The sequence below is a fragment of the Brassica oleracea genome, chromosome C7 (assembly GCF_000695525.1).
Source record: "Brassica oleracea var. oleracea cultivar TO1000 chromosome C7, BOL, whole genome shotgun sequence".
Lineage (NCBI taxonomy): Eukaryota > Viridiplantae > Streptophyta > Magnoliopsida > Brassicales > Brassicaceae > Brassica > Brassica oleracea.
The window spans coordinates 45738075-45757977 of NC_027754.1; the positions used below are offsets into that span (position 1 = coordinate 45738075).

The 19903-nt window shown below is 38.4% G+C and overlaps 5 protein-coding genes, 1 long non-coding RNA gene and 1 other non-coding gene across 7 annotated transcripts; 4 read left to right on the forward strand and 3 right to left on the reverse strand.

Moving 5' to 3' along the window:
• Positions 1-2447: 2447 nt before the first annotated feature.
• On the reverse strand, positions 2448-3504 carry LOC106301889. The gene is given in 6 exon segments (XM_013738374.1): positions 2448-2604; positions 2606-2617; positions 2716-2801; positions 2904-3289; positions 3292-3335; positions 3337-3504. Coding segments are annotated over 6 exon segments (831 nt in total). The 5' UTR covers positions 3483-3504.
• A 619-nt stretch (positions 3505-4123) lies between these two features.
• LOC106301888 (pentatricopeptide repeat-containing protein At4g31070, mitochondrial) lies at positions 4124-6021 on the reverse strand. The gene has a single exon (XM_013738373.1). The coding sequence runs from the start codon at positions 6008-6010 to the stop codon at positions 4211-4213; it is 1800 nt and encodes a 599-aa protein (XP_013593827.1). The 5' UTR covers positions 6011-6021; the 3' UTR covers positions 4124-4210.
• Positions 6022-6137: 116 nt separating this feature from the next.
• TRNAR-UCU lies at positions 6138-6211 on the forward strand. The gene has a single exon. It is a non-coding gene; the product is annotated as a tRNA-Arg (tRNA).
• A 583-nt stretch (positions 6212-6794) lies between these two features.
• LOC106305694 lies at positions 6795-8955 on the forward strand. Its single transcript, XR_001263039.1, has 6 exons — positions 6795-7035; positions 7114-7218; positions 7521-7636; positions 7759-7868; positions 8083-8157; positions 8467-8955. It is a non-coding gene; the product is annotated as an uncharacterized LOC106305694 (long non-coding RNA).
• Positions 8956-10428: 1473 nt separating this feature from the next.
• LOC106305693 (wall-associated receptor kinase-like 18) lies at positions 10429-13169 on the forward strand. The gene is given in 5 exon segments (XM_013742044.1): positions 10429-10850; positions 10852-11500; positions 11603-11716; positions 11797-12935; positions 12937-13169. Coding segments are annotated over 5 exon segments (2460 nt in total). The 5' UTR covers positions 10429-10454; the 3' UTR covers positions 13099-13169.
• A 530-nt stretch (positions 13170-13699) lies between these two features.
• LOC106301319 lies at positions 13700-15441 on the forward strand. Its single transcript, XM_013737685.1, has 7 exons — positions 13700-13903; positions 13992-14219; positions 14430-14538; positions 14638-14683; positions 14786-14871; positions 15030-15088; positions 15171-15441. The coding sequence occupies exons 1-7, from the start codon at positions 13803-13805 to the stop codon at positions 15274-15276; spliced, it is 735 nt and encodes a 244-aa protein (XP_013593139.1). The 5' UTR covers positions 13700-13802; the 3' UTR covers positions 15277-15441.
• Positions 15362-19903, reverse strand: LOC106301318 (protein arginine N-methyltransferase 1.5). Its single transcript, XM_013737683.1, has 23 exons — positions 19674-19903; positions 19476-19593; positions 19283-19392; positions 19118-19207; positions 18936-18989; positions 18655-18734; positions 18487-18562; positions 18320-18406; positions 18093-18153; positions 17888-17979; positions 17748-17783; positions 17588-17656; positions 17393-17461; positions 17222-17275; positions 17060-17134; positions 16853-16945; positions 16666-16769; positions 16478-16526; positions 16310-16396; positions 16088-16193; positions 15898-15985; positions 15717-15810; positions 15362-15616 (listed from the first exon to the last, which is right to left on the reverse strand). Exons 1-23 carry the CDS (start codon positions 19812-19814, stop codon positions 15533-15535), a joined length of 1917 nt encoding a protein of 638 aa, XP_013593137.1. The 5' UTR covers positions 19815-19903; the 3' UTR covers positions 15362-15532.

Below are 19903 nucleotides of genomic sequence, written 5' to 3' on the forward strand. Positions count from 1 at the left end.
GTATATAAAGTTTAAATTTTGTTTTATGGTTAGTTTGGAAAATAAAAGTTTTAGGCAACTAGATTGAGCCATTTTCGTATATTTTAAAACTGGCTCAGATAGATAGTTTCTTATAATATGATGTACTTTTAATTTTTCTTAATAACATAAGTCCATTATTTTTTTTCTTAATACTACTATTCTTGTTTCCAAACAAAATTAATTTTTTTTTAAAAGACTACAATCCATGTTTCCAAACACTCCAAATTTTTTTAATAGTCCTATTTAAGTTTCCAAACACTCCAATTTTATACTTGAGTTTTAATAATATAGATACACATGTCTTGCGTCTTGAAATTGAAATTGGAATTACACAAGAATGCAAGGGCTAGGATTTGGTCAAAGGCTGCAAGTGATGGCCTTCAGTATAATTGCTGTCAGAGACTCAGACATTCCCCCTCAATTTTTTTCTTCTCCTTGCCCCCTCCCATCTTCCTAAATTATCATCTTTAAGTACTACTAGTTGTACTGTTTATTTATCTTTTTGTCTCGATTTCACTTTACAATTTCTTGTCTCATTAGTACAATAAAAAAACAAAGGAAACATTTCTCGTTTGGACAACTCTGCTTTTAATTTCTGACACTAATCTGTGTGCTTTGGAATTTGTCAGCTTCAGATTTTGACCATAGAAATTACTATAGCAAATGGTGAAAAACACAATTAAATAAATGATGAACTCTAACGTTTAACTGGGCAATGGCCCTTGAAACCCGCCATATTAATGAGAAAATTACAGGTTGTCAATAAACAGCACTTGCAGACTGGTCGTCACAGATATAACTATTTACTGCGAATGAATCTACCTGATCTGCTTTAAGAAGTCTAGTATAGTACTGATGAATATGCTAACCTAACCAAGTGAAAAAGTAAATGCTAGCTAGTGTAGTAGTACATTTAATCATTGCATATCATGTACTGTACGATCTATATAGCATATTTACACGAGTTCGTCTAAAATGATGTAAATCTTTGTTTTGTTTGTAACTATATTTTGATGATATTTCTAACAAAATACACAATAGATTTTGATCTGGATACTTTGTTAGCCACCTGGGAGCTGTGACCTCGACCACCTTTTTTATTTGTAATACCATTAAGACAAAATACACTGTTTTAGTTTCAAAAAAAAAAAAAAAACACTGTTTTAGTTTTTTTTTGTCAATCAAAACCTTATACAATTGCATGTTCAGCTTTTAAAACATTGTGCTTGGTCCAAAAGAGAGAATAGTGTCTTGAGTCAACAAAGGCATGAGTTTTGTGTGGAAGTTTGAGCTCTTGAATCTTGATCATCGTTTGCCCCCCCAAAAAATATCATAATCATCAACTCGACCACCCAAGAAAATCAAAAGCCAAGAAAAACATAACATACCCTACCATATTGAAGATTACTTCACAAGTATGCATAAACCCAAAAGCCCTAAGGGCCTCTTTTGTAGGTTTGCTTACTGTGGACATGACAAAAATAGCCTATGTTTATCTTATGTGTCTATATGAAAATAAATAAACCTGAAGAATGGTTTGTGTGGTAGAAACACAAAACTCCAGTGGAGGGTTTTAATGGTGGATAGTGGATAGTACTTAATGACGTTTCATCTCTTGAAATATGTTGGAAACTCTCGGAGACAATCTTGGAAGGAATTTAAACAGCTCCACAAGAGCGAAAAGAAAGTTTCAAAATGCAGAAAGAGATAATGAGCAAAGAAGAAGAAACAAAGGTGCCAAAAGATGAGAAGAGAAGATGACCCAGAGCTTAACACAAGCGTCCATAACAACGGGAACGAGGCAGATAAAAATGGTTATCGTATATTTCTCAACTTCGAGACCATAATGCTCCATTATAATCTCTAACAATGCCTCCCTATCCAGATTCAGAATGGTACCTACAAGAAGACGCATCAAGTTGAATACCTTTCTCTGCACACTACTATAAGTTACTGAAACTGTAACATCTTGGTTTTTACATTCAGTTAATTGTTACATTTACCCCAAGAAAATGTCGGTGATAAGGATGATCAGAAAGGCTTTTCCAGTGTCTGAAATGTTGTTTATGATTTTATATCCTGTAAATTTCAACAAGGCTACCGGAAAAAGGATTATCATGTTAACAAAATAGGCTTAACAGCTAGTAGTAGTTTGAAATGAAACTTAAAATATCATTGTAGGTTGGTGAAATTTTGAACTTACTCTAACCCTGATTGGCGTACAAAAGAGCAAACAACGAGATTCCAAACACCATACCAGACCATATGTTGGCAAATGCTTTCCGGTTCTCTAATCTCCACTCTTCTCGCAGCTCTAAGCTGTTTAAGAAACCAAAGGTAGGAACAAAAAACACACAGTGTGAGTCTATGCGTGGAAACAAGATGACATCAAGCAAATCAAAAGCTGTGGCGTTGTGTCTTACGCTTTACCCCCGCAACTCCCACCATAAATCATCATCAGAGAGAAGCGGAGATTTGCCAATTTCGACTTCAAGATGGTACCTAGCTTTCTCTCTATTCAGTTCCTTTACCATTTCTAGCTTCTGACTACGTCTCACATCAAGTGTCTGCGAAGCAAGTGGTAGTCTTTACATATCTGTAAGTAAAAAGCACAGACTGAATAATCAAACTAGGAACTAAACAATGTAAACAGAGACATAGTATGAGAAACTTAAACAGTAGTAAATGAAGGACCTGTCTAAAAAGGGCATGAGTACATAATCATGGGCTAAAATGTCCAATGCCCATGGTATGAGGGTCGATACCGCCAAAAATTTAGCCTGCAGAGTTACAATGAGCATTGATCAGTCTTATGGAAGAACATTATACTCAACAACATAGTAACAAGCTAAGCTGCATAGTGAAATGATCTCATAACTCACAGATTTTGAAGATGCATAACGAAAAACACGAACTTCTTATGGAATATCATCGTCCTCCTCTACTCCTAAAACCGTATCCCTCACCATTTTAACCAACCCTCTTTCTGGAACAATCAACTCATCAAGTTCTGATCTGTCGTCACTTCCCTCACCTCCTCGGCTCCAGGACTCAAGTAAACTATCATCTGAATCCACAATCCAATCCTCCCATTTCTTGCTCACATCACCATCATAAGCATTGTCACCAATCTCCTCCTGACCTTCCCCTAGCTCCACAATGGCCTCTGCTCGTGTCTTCCAAGCCTCGAATTTCTCTTCATCGGACATCTCATCATCCTTTTCAAACTCAGCTGTCTCCTCAACGATGTCGTCATCCCTCAAACCAAATCATCATCAAAGAAAAACCTCTGCCACCAGCTTCTTCTCCTCTTTTATTACCCGTGTGACTTTCCTTCTCTTACCCCGCAATGAAATCGAGTGACAAGGACTGTAACCGAGAGAGGATGATTCAGGAACAGAGTTTTGGCTAGTGAATGATAAGCAGTGGTGTAAGACCAATGACGAGCTCATCAAGGACATGAATCAAACCCAACATTGTTTGTACTGTAGTTTAAGGCAGCAAAACAGAGTCTTCAAAGAAACCTAGACAAACCAGGTTTCTTTGTAAAATGTCAGTAGCTTTACAATACCTAGATGAAGATGGAAGATAGATAGAGCCACGCTCTTTTCTTGTTATCTTCTTCCTGTACAATAACTGTTATCCATAAAGATTGCTTCTTTTTTTTTCAAATATTTACATAGGAAATATTTTTTATTTGGCTAAAATTTTCAATAAAAAAAGAAAATATTTGACTAGCATCTCCAAATATCAGTGTTAAGGAGTGACAAAAGTCTAGCAGCTTTGTTACACTCTTGTAACGTCTTCAACATGAAGATCTTATCCACACAAATGGTTATCGGCAGTTTGTGACACTGTGAGTTGGCTTGGAGAGAAGAGTGTTTGCATGAAACCCAAGGCAAAGGAAGCTCTGCTCACAAAAGTGTTTCTTTTTTCCAAATAAAATGATGCAGTTTGGATACTTCTTTCTGATGTTGTCAGGAGGCGAATACAAGAAGTAGCTCAGGTTCCAAAAAAACCTTCCACATGATGTATCTTCTCAAACACTCACAAGGACTTCAATTGTTGGAACATTCTTCGAGAGAGTGCATCAGTGATGCTACTTTTGAACTCCAGAGAGAGAACAGTGCTCAGACAAAATCTTCATATAGAACGCCGAGATTTTCCTTGGTTATCTACAGTCTGTAATTCAGGATTCAACTTTACTGAATCCGTAGCTTTTCTTCAGTCCTCGCCTCTGCATAACTCTCCTCACTTCTTCTGCACCATAGCAATTACCAGATTCTGCGTGAATCTTGCTGAGCAACACGTAATTTGCTGGATTGTCAGGCTCAGATATCATTAACTCACTTGCAATGATCTCATGTGCAACATCACGCCTGTCATGAATCTCGCAAGCAGATAGCAGAGAATTCCATATTCTTGCGCTTGGTTTCATGGGCATATTTTTAACAGCCTGAACAGCATCGTCGATCTTCCCAGACCTGCCAAGAAGATTGATATAGCAAGCATAGTGCTCCACTGTGAGTGTCATTCGGTTAATCTTTTCAGCTTCCGTGAATATCGTTTGAGCTTCTTCTACCAGACCAGCATGGTTACAAGCCGATAAAACTGCAAGAAAAGCCATTGCATCTGGTTTCTCTCCACTCTTAATCATCTCTTGAAAGATCTCTAAAGCTTCTGAACCATACCCATGAAGACCGTATGCATTTATCATTGAGCTCCATGACACAACATCTTTCTCATTAAGTTGATAAAACACTTTACGCGCAGCAAGAAGACTCCCACACTTCGCATACATATCTATGAGGGCGTTTCCCAATAAGATACTCGAGATGAAGCCACGTTTCAGGATGTAAGAATGGATTCTAGATGAAAAACTCAATGATGCTGAATGTTTGCAAGCTGAGACAACGGCCAACAGAGTAACCGAGTTGGGTTCAGTTCCTTCTTCTCTCATTTGACTTAACAGATTCATAGCTTTAGAGCAGTCTCCACCTTCTGCATAGCCACCAATCATTGAACTCCACATTACAACATCTCTAACTTTTGATTCTTCGAATACTAACCTAGCGAGACGTACATTACCACATCTGCAGTACATGGTCACAAGAGCAGATGTTAACCGATCATCAGAACCAAATCCGCTACGAAACGAAAATCCATGAATCTCCTTAACCAGCCTTAATCCAGAACCCAATGCTCCACACGCAGGTAGAATAGACATCAGCGTTACACGATTAGGCCTCAAGTTTTCTCTCTGCATTGCTAGAAACAAACCAACGCCCATCTCGTAGTTACAATTCGCAACGCAACCAGAGATCATAGCGGTCCATGAAACCTCATTCTTCACCTCCATTTGATCAAACACATGAAAAGCCCTTGCAGGATCATCAAACTTCAAGTACATATCAACCAACGCCGTTGACAAGAGAACAGACCCCTGCATCCTCTCATTAACAAGAAAAAGAGCATGAAGCATTCTCGCTACCTTACTACTCCTTCCCACACGAGTGCAGAGAGCTAATAGAGACGCAACTAGCTCAGACTTCGGAACAAATCCATCAAAATACATCTCATTTACCAACTTCACCGCTTCACACAACAACCCATCCTGGCAATAACAATTAACAATAGAGCAATAGCTAACGGTATCTCTTTCAAGCATTTCATCGAACACGTTGCGAGCAGAGAATGTGTTAGATAATTTAACGTACATAGAGACGAGGGAATTGGAGACAACGGTGTCACGATCAGCGCCTGACTTGAGACAAAGGCAATGAAGCTGTTCGTTGATTAAGAAAGGCTCTTGCTGAAAAGAGCAAGCTTTGATGACGGAAGGAAGAATAGCTGTGAAGCCATCAGTGCCTAAAGGATGAATCTTTTGCTTGTAGAGTCTCAATGCTTCGTCGTGGAGTTGTTCCGAGACCAATCTCTTTAGCTTATTGCCGAGATCCAAGTTTAGGCGGGAAGGGAAAGATCTCGCCATTATATGAAAGCTAAAAGACTATACGAACGAACATACGATTGATTAATAAATGATATTACAAATTAACGAACTTCATTATCCAAGTTGTGTATAAATTTTATATAGAGGTCGATAACGGGAACAACAAGCACCCATGGCCTAATGGATAAGGCGCTTGACTTCTAATCAAGCGATTGTGGGTTCGAGTCCCCACTGGGTGTGTCTATTCAATTATTTTTGTCGGTAATTAGATTTGAAAGCCCCCATTAAAGTTTGTTCGGTGATGGGTTAGAAATGGCCAGGACGTTGGGATGGGGATCACGTGGCTTTACGGGTGGAACTAGAGCTCCTCCCCACACCCCTATTTTCCCTATGCGTGTGTCTGCTGTGTCCTTTTGAAGTTATACATGTTTGTAGACTTGTAGTTGAGATTATGTAATTGCAATTTATGCTGACATTTGATTTTTTTGTATAGTAATGGACACTAATGGTATCCTGTGAATTGCTAAAGCTGCTTATAAGTTTGATTCTGGTCTGAGTTGATACAACAAGAGAATAGGTTCTTGGTGAGTAAATAATGTCGTAAACTATGATAGTTTTACCTTAAATTTATTTAACATAATTTAAACTTTATGGACGTGTTAAATGATTTTTTTTTTTTTTTTGTGGAAAACTGGTTTGTTAGACCAGCTCCATTGGGGAGTTTAGGAGAGGTTCTAAGGAAAACACAGTAAAAATAAATAAATGAAAACTGCAAAAATATGAAAGAACCGGTGCTAGAGAAAGTAGAAGTGGTAAAAACCCCTAACCTGGCAGATTCTTATTGGCTTGAAAAAGGTGCGAAATCAGTTTCTGAGTAAGGCAAAATCTCTTTATGAGGCTATAATGAAGATCAGAAGAGAAGAAGGCTCGAAGAGAATGATTGTTTCTGGAAATCGATGGTGGGAATGAGCGTTCAACCGTTCAACGGGAAGCCGATGAAGACGGCAAGATCTCACGGGAAGAAGTTTCGGGTCACGGTGGAGAAGGAGACATGTAGGATCTTGGTACGGTTAAATCTCAGTGATGTTTAGTTTTGATTATTAGAGGTTTTATTGAAGCTGATTGGGAACTTGTGTTTCCAGGGAAACTTGGGATGGGCTTATATGCAGCTTTCGAAAGACCCGGGAGAGAGGAAGAACATGGAACCAAATCAATGTAATAAGAGATAAAGCTATGGTGGGTTTGAGGTTAGTATTTTTCCCCGTTCGGTTTGAGGTTTATCGATAAAGCTATGGTGTGTTTTGTTCAATGCTTTGTATAGCTTCTGACTTTGTATAGCGAATCCTTTCTGATTTTGTTAGGAGATAGCATCTGGTTTGCTCAATGGTTTGTATAGAGATAGCTTAATCGAGATTTTGTATAGATTTTGTTCAGTGGTTTGTATAGAGATAGCTTCTGATTTTGTATAGATATAGCTTCTGACTTTGTATCAGAAGCTTCTCTTATTTATCAAACTAACTTTACAGCCGTGTGATCTGTCTTTTGGCAGACCTCCAGCTTGATGTTAAAGGCTGCAAAGATGTATATGCTTCTTTTGACAAGTATGTTGAAGTTGAACGACTTGAAGGAGACAACAAATACCAGGCAGAAGGACATGATTTGCAGGTTGGCCGCCTTCTTTCTTTTTATTTATATGTTGTGTAGTTGTTAAAGTCCTTATTTGGGTAACCATTGTATGTTGCTGCACTAATATCAGTCTGTGAGTGATGACGAAGCTTTATTTGTAGATAAACGATCGATATGAGTTTCCTCTTCAACTGGATCTCGACAGAGAGAATGGAAAATACTTATCCCCCGATGCTGACAAGAGTGTTCGTAATCTATACACACTCCATAGGTATATATTTCCTTTGTGTCTTGGCTTAACTTGAGTTATAGTAATTCAAACCGGACTATTCATAAACACGTTAGGCTGTTTCCTTCGAGTATCAAATTATTTCTGCTAGGTTCCCTTCTAATGGTAGTGGTTGCTGTATCTTAGTTTTCCTTAATACATATGGACAGTTAAATTTTCTTTTGGGTTATCTGATGTGCTTGCTCATTCTATGCAGTGTCTTAGTCCATAGTGGAGGAGTGCATGGAGGGCACTATTATGCTTTTATTAGGCCAACACTCTCAGATCAATGGTATGTGTCGTTCTGTTATCTCTGCTTTTCCGTCTCTACTATACTTGTTGTACATTGTAACATATGAAGTAATTTTTAAAACCTCAATAAGGTTCTACCATTGGACAAAAAAAAATTAAATTAGATTAGCAAAAGTTCTAAACCTTTCAAATCACTATATTTATTACTAATTTATTGATTAGAGCCCATAAAGGGTTCTTATTGATGGACATGCTCTTAGATGTTTTGTGTATTTTGCTAGTTCATGAATATATTATAATTTATACAGGACTGAATATATATGATGAATCATGAACGTAACTTTTGCAGGGATCTGCATGGGCAAAAGTACGTATAGAAGAAAAAGCCTTCCGACATATAATTGATGGGGCCATATGAAATTAAACCATTCGTCAAAAAACTTTGTCTATCTCCACTTTATTTAACCATCTACCTTAGCTAAGGAACGAACTAAGATTTGCTTTGAGTAAAGAAACATGAGCTACGAGAATACAAACTGATCTATCTTCTTGATTCTCTTGAAGTTGCTATTTTCGCTGATGCTTTATTCTTCATGTGAAGCTGCTTCAAGCCTTTCTCTAAATCATTGTGGGGGTGTCAAGACCCTATTCCCTTTTGAATCGGAATGAGTGGTTATTTGGAGAGGTCTTACGAAATCCAAGGTTGTAATACCTTAGATATCGTATCCTTTCTCCAGGTAGCAATTCTTACCGATTCCGAAAGGGAATGGAATCTTGACACTTCACAGTGATTTAGAAGAAAGGCAATTTTGTATTATTCTTAGCCCTAGTTGGTGAAGTTTGGTGGCTGAGAAAGTTTCTAATAAAGAGATGGGGGGCGACTCCCACTGGCGGATATTTTTTAAAACACTAGTAATATAGTTACAAATTCAAATTTTCATCAGGGACATCAGTAAAATTATATACAAAATTAGCAAAAAAATAATAATCATACTCACTCCTCACCTAGCTCCGCCACTGGCCACTCCTATTGCAACAAGAAGTAAACAGGCAATGTTGAAAAGACTAGAAATCTTCAGCTCTAAGAGAGTATTTGAGGAATGTTTGAGTTTCCGGTGAGGATTCTAGGACACCGTTTTTTTTGTATTTATTTGTATTTGAGATTATGTATTTGTAATTTATGTATGACAGTTGTTAAATTAATTGTGATGACAACAAATTTACTCGTTCAGGTAAAAAGTTTATTCTTCAAACTGCTAATACCTGAAGCTGCTTACTATTTGTATTCTTGTCTGATTACAAGAAAGAGGATTTTGGTGTGTAAGTATACGATTCTAATGTGGTAAACAATGGTTGTTATAGGATTTTGGTGTGTAAGTATACGATTCTAATGTGGTAAACAATGGTTGTTATAGGATTTTGGTGTGTAAGTATACGATTCTAATGTGGTAAACAATGGTTGTTATACGTTAGAGCATGATTAATGGGGGTTCTTAGGACGGGTTTTTAGCGGAATATAACAAACCGTCTTTTAATTTTTAACTAAAAAAACTAAGAACCCGGCTTAAGATATTAGCTGATGTTTCTTAGTTTTAGTTCACTTCAGTTTCTTAGTTTTAGTTTCTTTTTTTTTGGGTCAAATCTTAGTTTTAGTTTCTATGGTCAGAGACTCTTCGACATCATTGAAACCAGTGAAGTGGTAAATAGCAGCTCGAGACTCGAGTAGTGGCAAATATAAAGGAGGAAACTGCGACAAGTGAGACAGACGAGCTGAGAAAGATTCAGTGAGCTAAAGAGCAGAGGATTTTTTTTGTGTGTTTGTGCTTCACAGAGAGAGAGAGAGAGATTGAAACTCTCTGTGTGTTTGTGGATGCGAGTAGTCATCCATGTATGCTATGAGGTGGCTAATATATGAAAGCTGCTGAGCTGACACTCTTGATTCTTGTTTTGGTGGGTAAATATACGATAATAAAATGTCATAAACGATGATTGTTACACGTTTTTGGGGCTGGGCTTATATGATATATCTATATAGATTAAAAATTATGGACGGTGTTGGATGTTTTTTTTTGTATTTTGCTAGTTCATGATATGAATGTGACTTTTGCAAGAACCTGCATGCGCAGGAATACTTCAATTAATAAATAAAAAAAAAGAGAGAGATGATCACTACTTTAAAGTTCCACCCACCATATATTAACCAAAAGTAAAAAGCTTTCCGCCATATAATTGGGAGCAATATGGAATTGTTTAAGACCATTACTCGATAAAACTTTATCCTCTGTCTCCACTTACTCAAGGAAGGAACAAACTCAGATTTGCTTTGAGTAAAGAAACATGATCTACGAGAATACAAGTTGCATAATTTTCTTGAAGTTTCTACTTTTGCTGATCCTGTACTTTGCAGGACTCGTTTCTTCTTGTGAAAGTCACTGTGGAGATGTGGAGATCCTATACCCTTTTGGAATCGGAAAAGGTTGCTACCTGGAGAAGTCTTACGAGATCCAATGTCGTAATACCACTTCTTCAGGAAGGCAGATCCCTTTCCTCTCTGCTATAGGCAAAGAAGTCGTGTATATATCTCTTCCCACTGAAGAAACTTTTCTTAGTTCTCAATCAAGCGATATAGTTCATTATCTAACATATGGGTTAGTTCGTGTCAAAACCCCCATAATATCTGCAGGATGTCTGGCCGGTGGAGAAGAGTTCATAGAATCAATAATGAACTTCACGGGGTACCCCTTTTTTCATTGACGACACAAACAGTCTCATAGCGGTTGTTTGCAATGCCAAAGTGTCCCTGACACATATAAAGCCGAACATGGTGGGATGCGAGTTGATTTGTAATACCAGCGAAGACCAGCCTAGCAACAACATACCTTTTCTCGACAAAGCAGGGTGCTCGAGCAAGAAACTGTCATATAGATCCTATGAGGGTTGTACAGTAAACCGACCAGAAGAAGCTGAATGCGATGGTAACGGATGTTGTCAGGTTAGTCTACCTAACGACCCTCAACAAGCTATTGGTATCAGAATTGAAAGCAATGATGGAAATTCAACAACAAGAACAAGAGAAGAACATTGTAGAGTCGCCTTCATTACAGATGAAGTCTACACTTTGTACAATGCGACAAAACCACGACAGTTATTTGGTAAGAAATATGCTACGTTTACTCTAAGATGGGTAATCCAGACGAAGAATCATTCTTTCCTGAGCTCTTTGCGCTGCGCCAACATAAAAGATAATGGTCATACTAGTAACTCTATTGGACCCCAATTGAAGTGTTTATGTGACCAAAGCAACATTTCTGAGATTACTTATGTACACTGTGGTTGCAAAAAGGGTTTCACAGGTAACGCATATATCCGGGACGGATGCCAAGGTCAGTAACTCAGTATATGTTCCTTCCTTATCTCCACCTTTTGAGGTTTACAATCATCTCTAGCTATCTACATTTTAACATTTCATGATCTTTGAAATCTAGATGTTAATGAATGCCAAACCCTATCGTACCCCCCATGTCGAAAAGGAGAAACTTGTGTGAATACTCAAGGAGACTATGACTGCGTTGGTGACAAGAAAAAACCAATACTCATAGGTAAGTTTTTTTCAGTAGCAAAATTTAAAGCCTTGTTAAGCAAGTTTGATCAACCTATAGTATTACTGTGCGGTCTGCAGGGGTCGGCTCAGGTTTTGGTGTCTTAGTCCTAGTTGGTGGAGTTTGGTGGCTGAGAAAGTTTCTAATAAAGAGAAGGGTGACAAAGAGGAAGAAAAAGTTCTTCAAACGTAATGGAGGACTACTATTACAACAAGAACTAAACACAAAAGAAGGCAATGTCGAAAAGACTAGAATCTTCAGCTTAAGAGAGTTGGAGAAAGCCACTGAAAATTTCAGCCAAAACAGAGTTCTTGGACATGGAGGTCAAGGCACTGTGTACAAAGGCATGCTCTTAGATGGTAGAACCGTGGCAGTCAAGAAATCCAAAGTTATAGATGAAGACAAGCTACAAGAGTTCATCAACGAGGTGGTAATTCTCTCCCAGATCAACCATAGACACATCGTCAAACTCTTGGGATGTTGTCTTGAGACAGAAGTTCCTATGCTGGTTTACGAGTTCATCATCAACGGAAACCTCTTCCAGCATATCCAAGAAGAGTCTGATGATTACACTATGGTATGGGGAATGCGTCTGCGCATTGCTGTGGACGTCGCAGGAGCTCTCTCTTATCTTCACTCTTCAGCAAGTTCTCCAATCTACCATAGAGACATAAAGTCATCAAACATATTACTAGACGAGAAGTACCGAGCCAAGGTGGCTGATTTTGGAACATCAAGGTCAGTGACCATAGATCAAACTCACTGGACAACGGTTGTTTCAGGTACAGTTGGGTATGTGGATCCGGAGTATTACCGGTCCAGCCAATATACAGAAAAGAGCGATGTTTATAGCTTTGGAGCCATTCTAGCTGAACTTATTACTGGAGACAAGCCTGTCATAATGGTGCAAAACACTCGAGAAATAGTAAGCTTGGCAGATCATTTTAGAATCGCCATGAAGGAGAATAGACTTTCTAATATTATGGATGCTCGGATAAAAGATGATTGCAAACCGGAACAAGTAATGGCAGTGGCAAATCTGGCGTTGAAGTGTTTGAGCTGGAAAGGAAAGAAACGTCCAAATATGAGACAAGTTTTTATGGAGTTGGAGAGAATTTGTACTTCTCCAGAGGGTTTACAGGAGCAGAATCGGAATGATGAAGAAAGCCAAGAGGAGGAGGAGGAGGAAGAAGAAGATGTGAATATGATAAACAAGGAAGTGTACGTCTTGGAGTGTTAGTGTGACTGCTCCAGCCGTTTGTACTGTGGCTTCACCTTCCTCTTCAGATGTTGAACCGTTGTTTCCTCGTCTTACATGGTGTGACTCATATCAGGTTAGAGTGATGGTGAATAAATTTGATAATCTTGTTAAAGTTAGTTAGTAGATGTGGTAAGATTGTAAGCTTGAGTTTCAACTGAGGATTTAACACATTGTTTATTGTATTTATGTGTGTTTGAGATTATGTATTTGTCATATATTTCTGACATTTGGTAAATTAATTGTGATGTCATAAAACTCTAATGTGGTAAACAATGGCTGTGTTTACGTTCTTGGGGTTCATATCTTTGCAATTTTCTTGACCTTTACAAATTGTCTCTGTATTTAAGTTGGATCATTATCTATCATTAATGCTATATATGGCCTATGAGCTGAAGTTTCTTAGTTTTAGTTTTAGTTTTTTTTCACAATTCTTAGTTTTAGTTTACTGCTTCAAATGTTCTTGCAAGTTCATAATCTGCATGCGACTTTGGTACGAAGCAATTATGGAAACTCCACAGAGTCGCATTCTTAACCAATGAAAAGTCTATAAATTTGCGAACAAAACACGTTTGGACTTTGGACAAAACACGTTTGGACACACAGTTTCAAAAAATAAAAAACAAAAAAGTAACTCGGCTGTGGTGAAAACAAAATTTACCGCGAGATGAGAAACACACGTGGAACAGAACGTTAGGAGCACAATCCTCCACTAACCGCGGCGGATAAGAGCTTTTGGAGAACTCTCCTGGTCACTAATCCCTTCCCGGCGACGGCGATGATTAGAGTTCCTTGATTCTCAAAAAAGTAAGTAATCTTCATAGAAAGATGAACACTGCGATTCACAACGGATGGAGAGCTTCCGTGGCTTCAGAAGACCCAAGAAAGATCCTGCCTTTGCGTAGATCCTACCCTAATGCAATCCCCAGGTCTTTAGACTCTTTATAATACATTTCTAAAGCTGTCTCCTTTTTTTCTATATTAGTGATTTGATTAGAGGAAGAGCTCTGTTTTCAGGGAGAGAGTCCTTTTGGGTAGTCATATTCGTAGAGCAATGCTAATTTCGAGTTCAAAGAAAGCGAATCTCACTGCTTCGAGTAAGCAGAGGATCCAGCTACAGAGTAATAGAGAAAAGGAGCTCACTTTCAGTGAGTTCTTGAAGCACCCTTCTGGCATGGAGGCTGTAATCAACGCCAAAGCTTTGCAGAGTTATCAGTTAGTTGATGATGATGACAATACTTACAGGTTCTTTCTTTAAACCCTCTAGTTTCTCTCTTCTTTTTTTTTTTTCAGTTTCTACAAACTCTTTTGGCATATAGGCAAATGTTATATCTCTAAGCAGAAATATCTAAAGAGTGTATCTTTAGACATATATAGTAAATGTTAGCTGAGTTATATGGAAATATGATTTTTATCTGAGGAAAGGAGATGGTAAAACTTTGTGTTACAGTGCAGATGTACATTGCCAACAATTCAGTTAATGAGCTTTGAAGTTTCTCCAGTACTGGTTTTGAGGGTCATTCCCACACAGGAAGATTGTACAGTCGAGCTGCTTTCCTGCAAGGTTGTGTGAACAAGACTCATGTTTTGAGTTTTATTGAATATTAATGTTGTTTATCCATCTCATTACTGATGTATGTTTTGCTCTGCTGTCTCTTTGCAGTTGGAGGGGTCAGAGTTATTGGAGAACCAAAGTGAAATGTTTTCAGGTAACTTTTGTCCTTGTAAACAAAAGCAATTAAAATTTAAAAGTAGAGCAAGTGTGAGGTTTCTAAAGTTGGTTCAAATGTTTTTCCATTTCTGGTTGCCAGCGATTATGACAAATTGCATGACCTGGAACATGCATGACCCAGAGCCATTTTTGGAGGTTGATGTGAGCTTGAAAGTCACTCTAGAGGTTGTTTATTGTTTTTTTTTTTTTCGTTTGTTCATAGTTTCATTCTCGTGCAGTCCTCTGTTATCTGTAGCCTTAAGAGTGTTATATACTAAACTAGGCTTGTGTATATTAATGAACTTTACATCTGCTGCTCAAACAACCTCCCTTGTTCATGGCAGATCTCAACACGACCATTCACTATGCTTCCAGTATCAGCTGTTGAGGCTCCTGGGAATCTGTAAGTAGACATTATTATTGTTCACTTTTCCTCCCTGCTGCTTCTTGGCTCAAAGTGTTATATTTTGATATGATGATGACAGAGTGATGCAGACACTTGTAGATACATTAGTGCCCCTTCTGCTTCAGCAATTACTCAAAGATTACGACGACTGGGTTCAAAAGCAGCAACAAAACTTCTTAAACTAGGCTTGTGTACCAATGTTGTAAACACACCTTCTTGATCTACTTATTTACCAATGTCAAATGGAAGATGGGATTAAAAAGCTCTGTATTTAAAAGTGCAGAGGTAAAGCTATTACTGATGAAGTAGAAACGCTCATAAGGTCAAAAGAGATTTGATTCACTTGTAAACTTTGGTCTTTTGGTTCGACATAAAAACACAGCACAATGAAATTACTTCACTTGATCATCAATCCAAGACTCTTCTCAGTATCCTCTGATCCTAAAGGCCGACCCAGTAGGAACGGCCATTGGTGTTGTGCATCGGAGTTGGGGTAGGTGAAGACACCGACCATTCATACCAAACCTGAACCCAAACATCAGAGGATCAATAATGGTTCTCAAGACTAACAGAGTCAGTTGTCTACAATACGAGAATCATTGTGGTTTTACACATTTAATCTTACCTTGGACGAACCACAACACCTCCAAAAGTGTACTTCTAATGGAGAACCAGGGTGAACCTCCACAGGCTTCCTCAATGGGAAAAAGATAGGGAACCTGCCAAAAGGAACATGATATTAAGCTAACAGGTTAGAGAGGAGAGATCAACTGTTAAATGCCATATCTAAAGATTAAAGCCATTACCAGCTAAACATGTTTGGTGTTGCTGTTGTAGGCTCGATCCCAAGATGGACATCTTTATACAGGACGGAATCAAAATAGCCAGCGAATCCTGTTAGAGTTATGTATGATCACAACATACCAGTTTCAGATTGGAAAAAATGGAGATAATAACTCATATTTTAACTGACAAAAGACTATACAAATCTTGTACCATGCACCAAGGATGAGCCAGCGTCGCTTGGTAGATTGAACTGAAGCTTTTTGTAGCGTTGGTTGTTGGCTTTTGTTGAGAAGTTTGGATGAGTAAAGGTGAAAACCTAATTAAGACCAAAACAGAGCACCTGAGATCGAGAGATCGACAAGACTTCCATAAATGTATTCAAAGGGAACGCTATAAGCTATTAAGCAATACTGAAGACAGAGTGAGACTCACGGATTGGGAAGGAGCAAGTCTAGCTACACTGTGCAGTTTTACGACATAAGGAGTTTCAAAGTGCGCAAGGTCTTTATGAGCCTTAACCTGCCAATTAATATAAAAGAGTAAGACGAAACGAATCTTCTTATGATTAAGTCAGTGTACACAGCAGAAACTAGGACCTACATCATTGTAAAGCTTCGTAGCTGTTACAGGTTGTATGAAACTTGTGTACCTAATATAGGGAAGACCATACTCGAGTTAGAGAAAGAAAATAAGATATGTAATGTCCTTTAAGCTTTAAAATTGGACTAGCAGCTATTAGAGCATTGTTTTCTTATGGAAATTAGACTTTAGTAAAAGAGTACACATACGAGGATGGTATTGAAATTCCATCTGGCTTTAGAAACCTTTGGGCTCCATCGAGACACTCAGGAGAGAGTTCATTGTCTCCAAAAGAACCCAGCAGTTCGCTAACCTGAAGAACAGAGGTAAACGAGGATAAGATGAGCTGTATAATGTCGGTATGAGTAATAGCTACCAAAGTCTGTGCCTACTGACCAATATATCAGCTTTCTCAGAAGCATTCCAAAAACGCATGTCGCATGATATTATGGTAACAATGCCTTCCCACCCTTCCAGCTTAACCAAATTCTGTCAGAAAGGATAACAATGCTCTATGAGTTAATTTAAATAGACTCCGCATATCCGAAAGAAACAACATAAAAATTAGTCATGTTTCAGTTAACTCGGTTGCTGAAAACTCACATGGAGCGTTACAACTGCATTAGGATTCTTTTCAACAGCATAAACTTTCAACTTGCGATTGGTTTCTTCAGCTGCCTGGGATAAGAAACCAATAAACATAATAGATTAAAAGTGAGTTTCAAAGTCTCTTTGTGATCAGCATGGAAATTGCATCAGAACTACCTGCAACGATGCCCTCACAAGGGGTCCTCTTCCAGCTCCCACGACCATCAAGACCTACAAACTATAACTTTAGTACTACTGAAGTATATTATAAGATTACCAAACATAAAAACTCATATATTAAAACGCCACATGTAGCCTATGAAAGCAAAACATTGACAGGTGACATACAGTAGTTAACTCGGACGCTTTTTCATCAGGAACCCTGTCCACCAATGCTTTAGCAACTGCCCTTTGGTACTAGCAACACAAAGAGGGACAAAAGTTAGGCATGCAATTAAAACCAACCACGCAAAATAGTGTTAATGATACTGAGGTGTTAAAACTCAAGATGAGAAAGAAATAAAACTAGCATACGCAACATACTTGGATGTATTTAGTAGAGTCTCTCTCAAAAGTCTCATAGGTTTGGGCTTCGAGGTTATCCATCAGAGGCTGTATTTAAAAAAAACAGTTGAAGCTCTTTACAGTAAGAGTATAGCATTCTGCTAGTGGAAATCAGTATTACTAATGAATAGAGACTAACCTGCAGGGGTGCCTGCAAAAAATCCCTGTAGCCAAGCTGTAAAAAGAATAAGATAACTATCAGAACTGAGTTTGATTCTGCCTGCCTGCATCTATGGTAATTAAAAAACAAGAACTGAGACAAAGGATCCAAGAAACAACCTCTATGCGTTCCTGTTCAGGAAGTGGTTCCATTTTCTGAAACAGATAAGCAACATAGTCCAAATATGACCGCAGGGGGTGCCTCTGCGTACCTGAGAACCATAGCATTTGACAACTTATCAATAGAAAACATGGAACGTCTTTGAATATAAACAAAGGATAACAGCTAACTGTTAGCGGACAAAAGAAAATACAAAAAAATTACCCTCAGTGTTAGAATCAGAAGCCTTTGGAAGATTATGAACAGGCTTTCCAGAAACTACAACCTGCAGTTACAAGATCAATGATGAAGAATCCTAGAACGAGAGAAATAGATATATATTTTCTGAATGAAAAGATTATCAGAAAAAAACCTCAGTTCAAAAAGAGCCAACATTGGCACTTAGTATTATTAGTGTTCTACATATCGAAGACTATTATGACATATATTACCTGGGTAGCATGATCAAAAAATCCTGCTATTAGCTTTTGGTGGCGTTTTGACAAGCAAGGATAACCCCGAGCATTTGTTAAGAACGACTGCAGAACCAAAAGCATTTTGTCAAATTGACTTCAAAACCGAGTTTATATTAAACGAGGTAAAAGGGTGAGATACATACATCAGTGCTTATTATGGCTGCCCTAACAGACTCTCCCATCCAGCGTCCAAGTGATGTTTCTGAGGGTAATGTACTCCTAGATAAAAAAAGACATGGTGTTATGTTTACGGAGGGGAAAAAACTGAGTCCACATTAACAAAAACCAATCTAGAGTTTATCTCAACTCACATAACATCAAGAGCAACAGACAGCTTACTGTCATGCTCACAAAGAAGACGAAACGAGTTCCACAGTTCCCAGGAATCAGTCTGTACAGAAGGGAGTACATATTAAAACCACAATGACATCATAACAAATAAAAAAAAGGGAAGCCTACAAAACAACATGAACTGCTAGGAATATTCATTTATATGTATAGGTTTGAAAGGCATATAAACACAAGCAGTGTCAAGAAGGCATAAAAAGTAGGAACAATCAAAAATTTTAATCACATTGATCAAACGTCTTACCAGACCCTCTGAGGTAGCATCATCCGACTTCACCAGCGGAACCCTCAGCCATAACTTCATAGCAGAATGACAATATAAAAAAAGAAAAAAGAAAGTTAGAGTTTGATTGAAGATGCTATTGTAAAGAAAACATTAATCTTAACAAAAAAAACTTGACAGAAAGCAAGAAACTAGTAAACCACCTGCAAGGTAGTCAGTCCTTGTAAGATCTGGTTCACACATCTGGCATAATTGGCACACGAGGTCCCTTTAGGAGTAGGAAGAAGGCATGCCTGCAAGCAAATAACAAACATTAGCAACACGCAGTCATCCTCTAGCACCAACAATCAAAAGCAGAAAAAAAGAACCTGTAAGGAGAGATGTGTAGCCCAGGCTATCTCTTGCTTCAACGTAGTTTCTGAATCCATTCGCAAGACCTCATCTTCAGAGTCCAAGTCAATCCAAGAACTAACTTTTCCTAGAGAACAAAACATTAACCATTAAATCAAAACCACATCATTCACAACCAACACAAGAGAGAACACACAAATAGAAACATACCAACGACGTGACTGCTCCACTGAGAAGGCGCCAAGACCAAGTCAGAGCCAGAGACTGGTAGAACCTGAGTCTCCGAACCCTTTCCTTCCATCAAGCTTGGCCTATACGAAGGGTTCATCTGCGTAACAACACTCCATTAGAGAGAGACAAAACACTGAATGATATTTCTAGAAACGATAGGAAGAAAGAAAAACGAACCAGAGGAGCAAGGACATAGTCAAAACCGCCGGTGGAGATGTTGAAGGAGAGGAGAGACGGAACATCGTCGGAGAAATCAGTCTCGACGCCGCAGTATCTGGACTCGCTTCTCTCCCATCCTCCTCTTTCTCCGAGCGGCATCTCTACTATTGAGTTGAACAAGGAGTGTGACGGAACGGAATTGCAGATTAACAATGAATGTTTCCTCGAGCCGACAACGAAGACAAAAA

Bases quoted from the DNA above. Each gene is read 5' to 3' on its own strand.
- LOC106301888 (XM_013738373.1), bottom strand. From the start codon at position 6,010: ATGGCGAGATCTTTCCCTTCCCGCCTAAACTTGGATCTCGGCAATAAG.
- LOC106301319 (XM_013737685.1), top strand. From the start codon at position 13,803: ATGAACACTGCGATTCACAACGGATGGAGAGCTTCCGTGGCTTCAGAA. The intron at 14,684-14,785 runs GTAACTTTTGTC...TCTGGTTGCCAG, and splicing joins CCAAAGTGAAATGTTTTCAG to CGATTATGACAAATTGCATG. The intron at 14,872-15,029 runs GTTGTTTATTGT...TGTTCATGGCAG, and splicing joins GCTTGAAAGTCACTCTAGAG to ATCTCAACACGACCATTCAC.
- LOC106301318 (XM_013737683.1), bottom strand. From the start codon at position 19,814: ATGCCGCTCGGAGAAAGAGGAGGATGGGAGAGAAGCGAGTCCAGATAC. The intron at 18,563-18,654 runs GTGAGTTGAGAT...TTTTTTATCTAG, and splicing joins TCTGTTGCTCTTGATGTTAT to GAGTACATTACCCTCAGAAA. The intron at 16,527-16,665 runs GTATGTGTACTC...TCCCTATATTAG, and splicing joins GGAATTTCAATACCATCCTC to GTACACAAGTTTCATACAAC.